Source organism: Vipera ursinii, assembly GCF_947247035.1.
Source record: "Vipera ursinii genome assembly, chromosome: Z".
Taxonomy (NCBI): Eukaryota; Metazoa; Chordata; class Lepidosauria; order Squamata; family Viperidae; genus Vipera; species Vipera ursinii.
Window position 1 is genome coordinate 76,790,554 of NC_139517.1, and position 15,696 is coordinate 76,806,249.

Genomic DNA, 15,696 nt, shown 5'->3' on the forward strand with positions numbered 1-15,696 from the left:
CAATCCACATGGCGAGGTTTGGGGAAACTTACAATAGAAAAATATATATTTAAAATCATAAGATTAAAACATCGCCTGGCCCGCACTGCCTCTGCTGCCCGCATTGCGCAGCCCTGCCATATAGAGTGGGCTCTGCTGCTCCCACAGCACCAGCCACGCTGGCTCTGGTCCCAGGGAGGGGAGCCTGCCACCAACACCCTTCGCACCTGTGACTTCAGCAGCACCGCCCCCCCCCCGCCTCCTGCGCCCGCCAAGATGAGAGTTCTGGCACCTTTTTTTTTTTTAGAAAAAAAGCACTGGTTATCATCACTATACTGATATATCCATACCAACAAATAAACTCTCCAGTGACTTTATGTAGCTGTTAGAGAATAGAGAGGCATGGAACACTGCAAAAATGGAGGCAGATTTCTCACATGCACGGGTTGCCAACTGCAACTGACTCCTCAAGAAATAGGAGAAACATTAAAGAATGGTGCTCAGCCATACAATCCCTCTCCCCCAAATGTCTCAAATCCTTTCTAGAAGCATGTTGTGGTTATGGTATTAAAAATTGCTGAGACCTAAAGGAGGATGAAGAACATTGCACAGTTATCAACAACTGTGACTAATGCATTTGCATGCTGAATCATAGCCTGAAGACAATCTGAAGAGTCCAAGTCCAGATATTTTGGTTCTTTTAGAGCAGAAGTAGTAGCATGACTGTTTTTCTATCTCCTTCACTTTAAGAGGGAGGTTAGAAAATTAATATAAAGTTGTCCAAAATAGCGAGATCAAGCAATGACTTCTTGAACAGAGATGCACACCAACCTCTTTTAAAGGAGTGGGGAATATCCTAACAACCATACAAGTATGGACTGACTACTAATTGGATCCAACGTCCTGTCACCTTGTAAAAGGCTTAACAGTTATAAGAGGCATGGATCTTTTTTTTATTAAAAAGTTTTATAAAAGTTACAATACAAACCCACCCCCAAACCACCCCCTCCCCCTCCCCCACTTCCCAGAACTGAATACAGGGTTACAAAAATAACAATCAAAATCTAAATAACATTAACCAACTATATATATAACCAAGTTCCTAACGCACTTTAACTCCCCTTTAACATGAACACAAACAAGATAAAAGTAAACATAATAATAATAAGAACATAAAAACAAGATAATATCCATATTATTAAACAATACTAATAATAATAATAATAATAATAATAATAATAATAAAATATAATAAAAACTAATAAAAATACCATAAAAACATACTAATAATAATAAAGGTAAAGGTAAAGGTTCCCCCACACATGCGTGCTAGTCGTTTCCAACTCTAGGGGCCGGTGCTCATCTCCGTTTCAAAGCCAAAGAGCCAGCGCTTGTCTGAGGACGTTTCCGTGGTCACGTGGCCGGCATGACTAGACGCCGAAGGCACACAGAACGCTGTTACCTTCCCACCGGAGTGGTCCCTATTTTTCTACTTGCATTTTTACGTGCTTTCGAACTGCTAGGTTGGCAGAAGCTGGGACGAGTAACAGGTGCTCACTCTGCTACGCGGCACTCGGGATTCGACCCGCCAAACTGCCAACCTTCTGATCGACAAGCTCAGCGTCCTAACCCACTGAGCCACCGCGTCCCTTATAATATTAATATCATTCTATAATTCATTCATAAGCTAGATGAAACTTTTTAGTCCCATATTTGTTCCAAATATAATCTATCCATCTTCTCCAGACCGAAATGTATCTTTCTTGTGAATAATCCTTCAAATAAGCAGAAATCTTAGCCATTTCTGCCAAATTTGACACCTTAAGTGACCAATCTTCTATAGTAGGCAAACTATCTTCCAATATTGACCTACCAAGAGCCTTGCTGCAGTTATAAAATTGAACATCGAATTTGTTTCTTTAGTATCACAATCTATAACGATACCCAATAAAAACAATTGTGGAGAAAATTTTATCTTTCTTTTAAAAATCTTTTGAATATTCCACCAAATTTTAATCCAAAAAGCTTTAACATTTCTACGTCCACTGTCAGAATCCATTCATATAATATTCATAAATGTATGTTTAAAACATTATTCCATGGATTCTGCCATCTCCTGAAGAGGAGGGAACGGATGTGTATTGAACCGGTATTAGGCATTTCAAAGGAAAAGAGAAGCCTTTTGAACTGGGGAAACAAAAGGGGGGGCTAGCATCTGGCTTGTGTCACGGAAGAGAGCAATAAACATAAAAGGTCCTAAGTTCCTTTTTCCCATGAGAGGGATGATACAAGGTAAATGATGGGGGACTGACCAAATGGGGTTAAGGGGGGTTAAACCGGGAACTCTTTATAAGGGTTTAGTTCGTGGAATAATATTAAGTCCTGTCTTGTATTCCTACAACCAAGCATGTCATAGTAAAGAATCTTTTTGGACTAGATTTGGCTCCAAGAGTTTTGTCTTCCTAAGACGTGGTTTTGGGTGGGTCCTGACATCCACCATATATGATAATAGGTAGCATCCAAACTACCACATCTCCAACATTTGGGCTGTAAGTTAGGATACATGCAGGACAATGTTTTGGGATCCAAATGCCATCTATAAAACATTTTATAAGAGTTTTCTCTTAAATTTTGAGCCTGGGTAAATTTCACATTTCTAACCCAAATTACCTCCCATGTATCCAATGAAATTGGTTCTTGAATATTTTGAGCCCACTTTATCATACAATCTTTAACTAACTGTTTCAGAATCCAATTCTATTAAAGCATTATATATTCTCTTTATATGCGCTCGGTTTTGATCTTTAATTTGTTTTACCAAATTTTCATCAGTTAATGTAATACCAATTTTCTGATCTATCTTCCACCTCATTTGCAATTGAGTATATTGAAACCAAGACTGTATGATATTTTCTTGTTTTAACTCACCTAATGATTTTAATTGCCAACCATTCCCTATCCATCTCAGTAATTCCTTATATGAAGTCATATCCAAGCTCACACCCACAGATACACCCTCTATCGCATGCCCGGGAATCCCCCAAATTGGTATTTTATAATTTAACTTATAATAATATTTTTCCATACGTGCAATAAGGCGCTTCTTAAAATGTGAGATTTAAATGCCTTATCCACTTTTTTATCATAAACTAAATATGCATGCCACCCGTATAATAAGTCCCATCCCTCAAGGTACAGTAATCTTTCATTTGTTAAATGAAGCCAGTCACTAACCACTGATAAAACAACCGCATCATAATATAATTTCAAATTAGGCACTTTAAGGCCTTCTCTTTCCCGTACATCTTGTAAGATCTTAAATTTAACTCTCGGTCTTTTCCCTGCCCAAATAAATTTATTAATGCCACTCATCTAAATTGGCATCCTTTTTCAATATAGGTATCATTTGAAACAAAAAAAGAAACTTTGGTAGAACATTCATTTTAACAGCTGCAATTCTCCCCAACAGAGATAATTGTAATTTTTTCCAACTATCTAACTCCTTTTGAACTTTTTGTCATAATATCTCATAGTTGTTCTTATATAATTTCACATTTGAAGCTGAAATACCGTATATACTCCCAAATATTTAACCTTTTTCACTATTTCAAAACCCGTTAGTTTTACTAACTTTTCTTTTTCATTCATAGTCATATTTTTAGATAATATTTTACTCTTATAATTATTTATCTTAAAACCAGAAACTTTCCCATAATGAGTTATAATTTCCATTAAATCTGTAACCGATTGAGTCGGTTGAGATAGTGTAACAACCAAGTCATCTGCAAATGCTCTTAACCTATAATCATTCTGCTTTATTTTTATTCCCCTTATTTTAGTTGATACACGAATTTTAATCAATAAAACCTCCAATGTTAAAACAAACAACAATGGTGAAAGGGGGCATCCCTGTCTTGTACCTTTTTCAATTTTAAATGCATCTGTTAATCACCCATTAATTATAATTTGTACCGATTGTTGTTGATATATAGCCTTAATAGATTGCAAAAATGTATCCCCAAAATTCATCTTATCAACAACTTTCAATAAAAATTGCCAATTCAATTGATCAAACGCTTTTTCAGCATCTAAAAATATCAGTGCTGCAGGGACTTGTTTGTTCTTATCCAAATACTCTATTAAATTTACAATTTGTCTTACATTATATTTCGTATGTCTTCCAGTTATAAATCCAGACTGATCACTATGAATCATTTGTTTCAAAACTTGCATTAATCTATTTGCCAATATTTTTGCAAAGATTTTATAATCTATATTTAAAAGCGATATAGGTCTATAATTCTTTGGTTGGGTGGGATCTTGCTCCTCCTTTGGAATCAGCGATATAAAAGCCATTCTCCAGGACGGAGGCACCACCCCTCCAGCCTGGATATTGTTAAATAATTCCTTTAACGGTTCTACCATCTCTGCAAATAATAATTTATAAGTTGCTGATAACCCATCTGTACCAGGAGCCTTACCCAATTTTAACTGTTTAATTGCTGAAATGATTTTTTTTCAGAAGTGATTAATCAATTCATCTCCCGTTTCTCATTTGAGAGTGTAGGAATATGTGCTTCCTGTAGATACTTATCTATATCTAAAGCTTGTATACTCTCACTAGCATATACATTTGCATAAAAATCTAAAAAAACATTTTTAATCAAATTTTGTTGATAAACCTCTTTACCCTTATATTCTATTTTCTCTATAGTATGTAATTTCTGTTTTTTCCTTAATTGATAAGCTAACCACCTACCAGGTTTATTTGCATTATAAAAAGTATTATGTTTCGCATACCGCAAGTTAGTTGCAACCTGATCCGCCATTAACATATTAAATTGCTCTTTCAGCAAATTTATTGAATCCCTTACTCTCTTATCTAATGGGTTCAAAATAAGAGCTGTCTCTTTCAACTTAATTTCTTCTTCCAACTCTTTACGTTTTTGCATCTGCTTACGCCTATGTCTATTATGCATATAAATCAAAACCCCTCTCATATAAGCTTTACTAGCATCCCAAACCATTTCAATCGAAGTACCTTTATGCATATTCAAAGCAAAAAAATTCTTTCAAATGTTCCCTACATTTCTCCGAGAATTCATCATATCTAAATAAATTTTCATTCAATCTCCAAGACCTTCTAATCCCATTTTCATTAAACAACTCCATCCATACCGGACTATGATCCGATAATATTCTGGAAAAAATCTTGACCTTTTTAACCCTAGAAAAAAGATCATTAGTAATTTTTTAAAAAATCAATTCTGGAAAACGATTGATGCCTGTCTGAAAAGAAGGTAAAGTCTCTGTCCTCCAAATTTCGCTCCCGCCAAATATCTCTTAATTCCAAATCATCTTTCAAATCAAAAAAGGCTTTAGGCAGTTTAGAATGATTAGGGGTATTTTTAAAAGATCCCTTCTTATCCTTACATGAGTCCAAAACACCATTCCAATCACTCATCATAATAACAGATTTATAATCCAATTGAGTTATTTTGTCGTGTAAAAGCTTATAAAACTTTCTTTGCTGTTGATTAGGTGCATATAATCCAATAATAAGAACTTTCTTGCCTTGTCAACAGTACTTCAATAATAACATATCTTCCTTGTATATCAGTCTCAATTAATCTAACTGGTAAGTCTTTTCTTCTTTTTTATTAAAGAGTTTTACAAGAACAAAATTTTACAATACATCCCAAAATCCCACCCACCCCAAACCACCTCCGTCCCCCCCCCCCACTTCCCAGAGCTAAATACAGGGTATAGTTATAATAATCATATTCTAGCTAAAGATTATCCATAATATAAAATTAACCAAATTCATATTGTGCTTTAACTCCCCTTTAACATAGATACATACAAAGTACTAACACTAAAATTAATAACAATATCCCTCTAAAATCTACTCATAAGCTAAATGGAACTTTTTAGTCTGGTAAGTCTTTTCTTGAGTAGATAACCACTCCACTCTTTTTATCTGGAACAGATGCAATAAAATGTAGTCCCAGTTGGGAACTAATCAAATACCTTTGATCTTTCGCACAAATATGAGTTTCTTGTAAGCAAACAATATCATTTTTTGTTGCTTCAGGTAATGAAATACTTTCTTTTTTGTGGTGAATTCAGGCCATTAACATTCCAAGTCAGGAACTTTGTCGCCATTCTTTGCGACCTGAAGCCTATAGAACAATGCCTGAAGATCCTCAGTTGGTCTCTTCGGTCTTGCTCCTTCCACCGCCTCAGTAGTAACAGGACCTTGTATTGTAGAACCAGAATCTATCTTCTGTTTCAATTGCTCCTTTTCTTTACGTTTATATGCAGCCCGTGTCATTCTCTGTTCCTTTGGAGAGGCATGGATCTTATTGAGAAATGGTATAATATAGTCAACATACAGCGCTCTAGCTGCTTTATCAAGACTTAACAGGTTCAAACCAATTCCAGGTGACTGCAAAACAAAAATCGAGTTATTCCCTTTGGTTCTAATCAGATAGATCCATACTGTGTTTGAATTAGGCAATTGTATCTACCTGTTGAAAGAAAAATCTTCGTCAGGGTCCAGTCCAAGCTGGAAATAAACAATATGGAGACTGCTTTAGAAAAAAGGTTGGAGTTTATTGAAGAGCAGAGCCAGACAGAAGCATGGCTCTGGGAAAGCTGACCACATGTTGTTGGGAGTGGTGGGTTTTTATACTTTCTTGGGCTTTTGAGGTTGTTTCCTATTCCCGTTTGAGGCTTTGTATTTCCTGTGTCATGTACTTTGATCTAAGTTGAAGTGTGCCCTTTTGATATTGGTGGGTTAATCCTATTATGTCCCTAAAGGTCGTATCTTTTAGAGTTTGGGTGGGTACGCAGATTTTAGAGATCTTTGTCTTCCTAATCTCATAGCTTCTAGCTTCCTGGCCCCAACCTTCTTGAGTGGATTATTGAATTTGCAATTCTAAAAGCTGGCCTCTGCCTAGTTTCTGCTTGGGGCTATTGAGAAAACTGGGCTTGCTTTTCTGCCTTTAAGATCTTCTCCATTATTCCTTTGGATAAATATATTCTGCCTTTTTAATATTTCCCAAAATATTTCTTTCTCTGGATTCTTCCCACATACCCAATATTGCAAGTTTTTTTTCACAATATCACTTTCCTATGTTCTTGGAGATCCTCCTTTCCTAGGAGGAATGGGTTCCATTATAAAGGGCTACTGAGCGGAATTCAGCAGTTTTTGGCATTTGACAGCCACTGTATAACTTTGAATATGAGTTCTTACTAGTACTTCATGCCATTTGAGAGGGTCATTCTCCAAGAGTGCTCTAGGCATCTCCTCTGCTTTTTCATATCCCTAAGTGACTTAGAGGAACAAGGAGGGAAAGGTTGTTCCAGGACAATCCAATCTAATGTAAAGATGACTTTTCTGTTATAACAGGCAACCCGAGTCTTCATCAAAAGGTTGTTCCAGGACAATCCAATCTAATGTAAAGATGACTTTTCTGTTATAACAGGCAACCCGAGTCTTCATCAAACTGCCAGTAAACTATTCAAGAAATTCTGTAAGCATTGTTTGAAAACCATCAGGATCTAATAAATGTCTGGGACATATGGATCAAATAGCATCGAAGAGACGGGTTGTTCTGTGAAATTTTATATAATCAGAGAATAATCCTATAAAAGGGGCTAAATTCAATTCTCCCTACTTTCAAATCACATTGTGCCTTCCTCAGAAAAAAACATTTAATCATGTGATCATATATGTGTGTCAGGATCTTGATAGGTTAGGCTAGGTCAGATAACAATAACTTAATACATTACCTTACTCTATGGCCATGGCTGGTGCCAGACCTGAAACCTAACTTGGCAGATCTCTAAGAGATTTCAGATCAGTCATCTCATGCACCATTCTAAGTCATTGATAAGAACAGTATTTTGTAATCTAACGGAATTGTCAGATAATAAGGTACAGATATATAAAATTTTTCATTCTGGAGGTGGACTGTTTTGCTGTCTTATGGACCATACTGATAGTTATTCTGATGATAATAATAATAATAATAATAATAATAATAATAATAATAATAATAATAATAATAATAACAACAACAACAACAACAACAACAACAATAATAATAATAATAATGTTAGAAGGGACCTTGGAGGTCATCTAGTCCAACCCCCTGCTAAGACAGGAAACCCTATACCATTTCAGACAAATGGCTGTCCAGTCTCTTCTTAAAAACTTCCAGTGTTGGAGCATTCACCACTTCTGGAGGCAGGTTGTTCCACTGGTTAGTTGTTCTAACTGTCAGGAAGTTTCTCCTTAGTTCTAGGTTGCTTCTCTCCTTGACTAGTTTCCATCCATTGCTTCTTGTCCTCCTTTCAGGTGCTTTGGAGAATAGCTTGGCTCCCTCTTCTTTGTGGCAGCCCCTGAGATATTGGAACACTGCTATCATGTCACCCCTCACCCTTCTCTTCATTAAACAACACATACCCAATTCCAGCAACCGTTCCCTATATGTTTTAGCCTCCAGTCCCCCGATCATCTTTGTTGCTCTTCTCTGTACTCTTTCTAGAGTCTCAATATCTTTTTTACATTGTGGAGACCAAAACTGGATGCAGTATTCCAGGTGTGGCCTTACCAAAGCATTGTAAAGTGGTATTAGTACTTCACGTGATCTTGATTCTATTCCTCTGTTAATGCAGCCTAGCACTGTGTTGGCTTTTTTGGCAGCTGCAGCACACTGCTGGCTCATATTTAAGTGATTGTCCACTAGGACTCCGAGATCCCTCTCACAGTTACTACTATCGAGCAAGGTACCACCTATACTATACCTGTACATTTGATTTTTCCTGCCTAAATGTAGAACCTTACTTTTTTCACAATTGAATTTCATTTTGTTAGATAGTGCCCAGTGTTCTAGTCTGTCCAGATCCTCCTGTATCTTAAGCCTATCTTCTGGAGTATTGGCTATTCCTGCCAGCTTGGTGTCATCTGCAAATTTGATGAGTTCCCCATCTATCCCCTCATCCAAATCGTTGATGAAGATGTTGAACAGCACTGGGCCCAGAACAGAGCCCTGGGGCACCCCACTACACACTTCCTTCCATGTAGATGCGGTTCCATTGAGGACCACACGCTGAGTACGGCCTGTCAGCCAGCTTCGAATCCATCTGGTGGTGATGCTATCTAACCCACATTTTTCTATCTTATCAAGTAGTAGGTTGTGATCTACTTTATCAAATGCCTTACTGAAGTCCAAGTAAATTATATCTACAGCATTCCTCTGGTCCACTAGTTTTGTCACTTGGTCAAGGAATGCAATAAGGTTTGTCTGGCATGATCTGTTTTTGACAAACCCATGTTGGCTTATAGTGATAAGTTTGTTCGCATCAAGGTGTTCGCTGATGTGTTGTTTGATTATCTTTTCCAGAATCTTCCCAGGTATTTAGGTCAGGCTGATAGGTCTGTAGTTTCCTGGATCTGTTTTTTTCCCTTTTTTGAAGATGGGAACTACATCAGCTCTCTTCCAGTCCTCTGGTAGTTCCCCAGTGCTCCAGGATCTTTGAAAAATATAGTTCAGTGGTTCTGAGATCACGTCTGCCAGTTCCTTGAGAACCTTGGGGTGTAATCCATCTGGTCTTGGTGATTTGAACTCGTCTAGGCTAAACAGGTGCTCACTTACCATTTTCTTGCCTATCTTAACTTGCGTTTCTATTCTGTTTTTTATGGCACTGGTTTTGGTAGGTTGGACTGTATTTTCCCTTTGTGTAAAGACAGATGCAAAAAACGAGTTAAATAGTTCTGCTTTCTCCCTGTTGGTTGTCACCTTCTTGCCACTTTCCCCCACTAATGGACCAATCATTTCCTTAACTTTTTTCTTGTTTCTTATATGTTGAAAGAAGCTTTTTTTGTTATTTTTGACTTTGATCGCAAGGCTTAGTTCATTTTGAGCCTTAGCTTCCCTCACTTCATCTTTGCAGGCATGGGCTGTTTGCTGATATTCTGCCTTAGTTATGTGTCCCTCTTTCCACTTCCTATACTTGTCCCTTTTGTCTTTCAGTTTATCAGAGAGTTCTTTATGCAGCCATGCTCGTTTCCTTTGAAAGCTGTTATTTTTCTTCTTTGTTGGTATTGTGCTAGACTAGGCCTTTATTATCTCACTTTTCAAAATTTCCCAAGCTTCTTGAGTTGTTTTCCCCTTTAGGATTCTCATCCATGGAATTTTTCCCAAGGTCTCTATAAGTTTATTGAAATTAGCTCTTTTAAAGACCAAGAGTTTAGTTTGGCTGTATTCTATTGCTTGTGCTTCCATAATGTTGAATTCCAATATTGCATGATCACTTCCCCCCAAGGTTCCTGTGGCTTCGACACTTTCTATCATTTCATCTCTGTTAGTGAGAATTAAATCCAATATGGCTAATCCCCTAGTTCCCTTCTCTACTTTTTGGGAGAGAAAGTTGTCTGCTAGGTTTGTCAGGAATCTGTTAGATCTTCCACTTGGTGCAGAATTTGTCTCCCAGTTGATATCAGGGTAATTAAAGTCCCCCATTACTATTGTGATGCGCTTCCTACATACCTTAGTTAACTGACTAGCAAAAAGTTCCCCCCCTTCCTTCTCGTCGCCGAGGCTAGCAACCCCGGCGAGGAAGAAGGCGCGCTTCCCTCCCTTCTCGTCACCGAGGCGCGCTTCCCCCCCTTCCTTCTCCTCGCCGTGGCTAGCAGTCCCAGCGAGGAAGAAGGCGTGCTTCCCCCCCTTTCCTTCTCGTCGCTGAGGCGCGCTTCCCCCCTTCCTTGTTGCCGAGGCTAGCAGCCCCGGCGAGGAAGAAGGCACGCTTCCCCCCCTTCCTTCTCATCGCTGTGGCTAGCAGCCCCGGCGAGGAAGAAGGCACGCTTCCCCCCCTTCCTTCTCATCGCTGTGGCTAGCAGCCCCGGCGAGGAAGAAGGCACGCTTCCCCCCTTCCTTCTCATCACCAAGGCACACTTCCCCCCCTTCCTTCTCCTCGCCGTGGCTAGCAGTCCCGGCGAGGGAGAAAGTGCGCTTCCCCCCCTTCCTTCTCGTCGCCAAGGCTAGCAGCCCCGGTGAGGAAGAAGGCGCGCTTCCCCCCTTCCTTCTCGTCGCCATGGCACACTTCCCCCCCTTCCTTCTCATCGCCGAGGCTAGGAGCCCTGGCGAGGAAGAAGGCGCGCTTCCCCCCCTTCCTTCTCTTCACCGAGGTGCGCTTCCCCCCCTTCCTTCTCCTCGCCGTGGCTAGCAGTCCCGGCGAGGGAGAAAGCACGCTTCCCCCCCTTCTCGTCACCGAGGCTAGCAACCCCGGCGAGGAAGAAGGCGCACTTCCCTCCCTTCCTTCCCGTCGCCGAGGCGCGCTTCCCCCCTTACTTCTCCTCGCCGTGGCTAGCAGTCCTGGCAAGGAAGAAGGCGCGCTTCCCCCCTTCCTTCTCGTCGCCGAGGCTAGCAGCCCCGGCGAGGAAGAAGGCGTGCTTTCCCCCCTTCCTTCTCGTCACCGAGGCTAGCAGCCCTATTTCTTCCCCTTTTTCCCAGCCCCCCCGCCCCCTCCTCGATCTGTAAAGAGGTTCCATAACCCCCGTGGGGATATTTGGGTGTTTTTTCCCCCTTCCCCCCTCTCTCTCCCCCCTCATCTCCCCTTCTTGGTGTCTCCCCGTTCTTCTCCGTCTGCACCCCCCTCCCCCCTCCTCAGAATCCTTCAGAGAACCCCTTACCCATCCCCTCCTTTTCAGTTTTTCAAAGGTGTATTTTGTTTTTTTCCCCTTTTTATCTCTTCGATTTTTCTGTTTTTCTTCTTTTGCTTATAAATGAATAATAACAGTCACCAAATGGGAGGGGCGTTTACTCGCTCCCAAGCAGCTGAGGGGAAATGGTCTTGGAGCTGCTCACAGCCACCTGTGTGCAAGCCTGGCTTTTTAAAAATGATTTTACCTTAAGAACCTGGGTAAGGAGGCGCAGGTGGGGCTGCCAGCCCCAAGGACTCGGGTAGGCAACCTTGGCTCTTTTATGAGTCCTGGGCTTAAACTCCCAGAATTCCTGAGCCAGCCATGCTGAGGAGAAATGGAGAGGTTTCCATGCTGGCTCAGGAATTCTGGGAGTTTAAGCCCAGGACTCATAAAACAGCCAAGGCTGCCTACCCGTCACAAGGGGAAACCAGATTCACTTAACAACCTGAATACTAACTGCAGTGATTCACTTAGCAATGGTGGTAAGGTCGCAAAATGGAGCAAAACCCATTAAACAAATGTCTCACTTAACAACACAAATGCAACTCAACCAAATAAAATGGCTTAACAAAAAGGTATTCGTCTCTTAACAGTGATTTTTTGAAAACTGCTGGAATACTGCTGACTAAAGAAAAGGCCTGTTTATTCCTCAGGTGACTGTCCTACTTTCCAAGTAAGTGGCAGGGAGGGGGGGAGGGAGAGAGAGAGAAGGAGAATATGAATATATGGGGTTGTCCTTACTAGACTTTTAGTAAAGAACTTTAATGAAATATTTTGATGTTTGTTTAATTAAGAGATTAGGTATGGCACAATTATGCTGTATTTAAAGATGGTAGATTAGTTGCTAAAATTGTTTTTACTTGTTGGGATGAAGGAGAAAGGGTTTTTTTCCCCTTTCTCCTTTCCTTTTCTACACACATCCCTTTTTTTTCTTTTGTATTTTTATATTTGTGGTTTTTATAGTTTGCACTGGCTTTTACTATTTTCATGTATAATCCTTAATATAAATATTTGAAAAACAGGACATAAAAATGTGACAGAGAAAGAGAGAAAGAGACAAAGAGAGACAGAGAATAACCTGCTATAATCCTGCTGGAATGAAAGGTTATGACAGCTCAGATTACATTGCAGGATCCTCTCTCAGTGTGGATCGTTGTGAGTCCTCTGGCTTTCAGAGGGTGGGGCCAAGAGAGTGACTGGATGAAAATGAGTGCACCTGATCAAGCACAATTAAAGTTCTTAAACTTTTTTTGTGATATCGATAAAGATGGTGAAGCATTTTAATGTCCATGTTAAACTCATGAAGAGCTGGCTGGCTGGGGAGGGGGGATCATGGCTCTCAAAAAATAAGCTGGCTGGTGCTTCTTGCTCATGTTCACTTGCCTTCTGCACCTTGAGTGTGTGTGGGGGGAGGACGAGCTTTGCTGCTGCGGTTTGCTTGGCCATGCCCGGGCTATGTCCTGCCACTGCCTCCCAACCTCCACCTTTGCCACTGGGTAAAGCAGCGGTGGAGCGCTCTGTCCTGGGGGGAAGCAGCAGTGGCAGTGGAACGCTCCTTCGGGTGGGGGGGGAATAGTGGAGGCTGGGTGCTCTGTGTGTGGGGGGAGAATCTTTGCAGGAAACTGGTTCTTACATTATTTGATTCACAATACTGGTTATAATTGCCACTGTGCGACACCCACCAGCATGAGATTTATTTTGCTGTTTGCCCCTCAATAGGCCAACCATGGACAAATCATCCAAGAGAAGAAAAATTTCGGAAGAACATAGAGTGTTTAATGATGAATGGGCACATTCATTTGCTTTCACCACAGACAAGACTGGTTTACCAGTATGTCTAATATGTGGTGAGAAATTTGCAAACAACAAGAAGTCTAATGTTGCAAGACATTTCCAAAATAAACACACAGCCTTTGCTGAAAAATACCCAGAAGGAGAAGAGAGAAAAAAAGCCGTTTCAGAATTGATGCAGAAGGTTGATCAGAGCAAGAATCAATTTAAGAAGTGGGTGACGTCTGCAAGTTCAACTACATATGCTAGTTTTGTGGCTGCTCAGGAAATAGTCAGGCACGGGAAGCCGTTCACAGATGGAGAATATATGAAGGAATCATTCATTAAGATTTCAGAACATCTATTCTCAGACTTCAAAAACAAGAGTGAAATTGTGCAGAAAATCAGAGATATGCCCCTCTCTGTGAAGACTGTTAAAGGCAGAACCCTAAAAATGGCAGAAAACATCACCAGACAGCAAATTAAAGACATCAATTCAGCTGAGGCATACTCAATTGCCTGTGATGCATCCAAAGACACAGGTGATATTGAACAAATAGCGCTGTTCTGCCGATATGTGAACTCTGCTGGGCCACAGGAAGAAATGTTTGAGTTGATACCACTGAAAGGCCAAACAAGGGGAGAGGACATCTGTGAGGCTGTCTTGGATTATTTTAGAACCAATGAAATCAACACCACCCACCTTGTGTCAGTGGCTACTGATGGGGCACCGAGTATGACAGGAGCGCAGAAGGGCTTTGTGGCTTTACTGCAGAAGTCGCTGGGTAGAAAGCTGTTAACATTTCATTGCATCCTGCACCAAGAGGCATTGTGCGCTCAAACATTTCCTCCAGAATGCACAGAAGTGATGAACCTTGTCATTCAGATTGTCAATAAAATAATGGCACAAGGTTTAAATCACCGTCAGTTCCGTTTGCTACTAGAGGAGGTGGAAAGTATGTATTCTGATCTCCTACTGCACAACAAAGTCAGGTGGCTGTCCAGAGGGGAGGTGCTAAAACGCTTTGCTGCGTGTCTGGAAGAGGTGAAAACGTACCTGGGCAGCAAAGGGCTCACCTATCCTGAGCTGGAACATCCAGAGTGGCTAGAAAAGCTGTACTTCATGGTAGATATGACAGCACACCTGAACAAGCTGAACACAAGTCTTCAGGGTAAAGGAGGCACAGCCCTGCACTTGCTGGAGGAAGTTATGGCATTTGAACGCAAGTTGACAGTGTTTGACAGAGATTTACAGAGAGGTACACTGTCTCACTTCCCCTCTTTGAGAGAGTTCAAACAAGGTAGCAATGTGATAAATTCAGAGTATTTGCAGTCTGCAATGATTGCAATGCAAACATCGTTTGGGAAGCGATTCTGTGAGTTCAGAGAGGAAAAAAATACATTATCTTTCCCTGTCACTCCCCTGACTAGCGATCCATCTGCATTGAATATGACTGCATTTGCAGGTGTAAGTCAACCTGATCTGGAGATGGAACTTGCAGACATAGCCGACAAAGAGATATGGGCATCAAAGTTCCAACGCTTGACAGATGCTCTTGAAGATGTTGCCCGTCAGAAGGCCAGTCTTGCACTGAATCACAAATGGAGTGATATTGAAAACCTTCCCAAACAGGACAAGCTTATATTTGATACATGGAATGCCCTCCCCAGCACGTATAGAAATATGAAGAAATATGCATTTGGAGTCCTGTCAATCTTCGGATCCACATATGTATGTGAACAGGTCTTCTCCAATATGAACTACATTAAAAACAAATATCGCTCACACCTCACAGACAACAGCCTGCAATCTTGTTTAAAAATGAAGGTGACGTCTTACAGCCCTGATATGCAGGTGCTGTGTGCTGATGTTGAGAAGTAAAAATCACATTAACCAGGTAAAATAATTATTTTAATTTGCTGTTATTTTGCAAATATATATTTGATGTTCTTCAGTGAAAGAGTGCTTTTTTTATTCCTTGCCAGCTGACTGCACACTCCACTACAGATGGACTGGTAGACGGGCAGATGGACTGGTGGATGAGCAGACGGACAGACAAGCGGACGTATGGGCAGATGGACTGGCAGAGGGGCACATGGACTGGTGGACAAGCAGACGGACGGACAAGCGGACGCATGGGCAGATGGACTGGCAGACGGGCACGGACTGGTGGACAAGCAGACGGACGGACAAGCGGACGCATGGGCAGATGGACTGGCAGACGGGCACGGAC

At 40.8% G+C, this 15,696-nt stretch overlaps 1 protein-coding gene across 1 annotated transcript; it reads left to right on the forward strand.

Moving 5' to 3' along the window:
- Nucleotides 1-13,658: 13,658 nt before the first annotated feature.
- On the forward strand, nt 13,659-15,344 carry LOC310650181 (general transcription factor II-I repeat domain-containing protein 2A-like; the record flags this gene model as incomplete). The annotated part of the gene is made up of 1 exon (XM_083379012.1): nt 13,659-15,344. The coding sequence occupies one exon, from the start codon at nt 13,659-13,661 to the stop codon at nt 15,342-15,344; it is 1,686 nt and encodes a 561-aa protein (XP_083235138.1).
- Nucleotides 15,345-15,696: the final 352 nt, after the last annotated feature.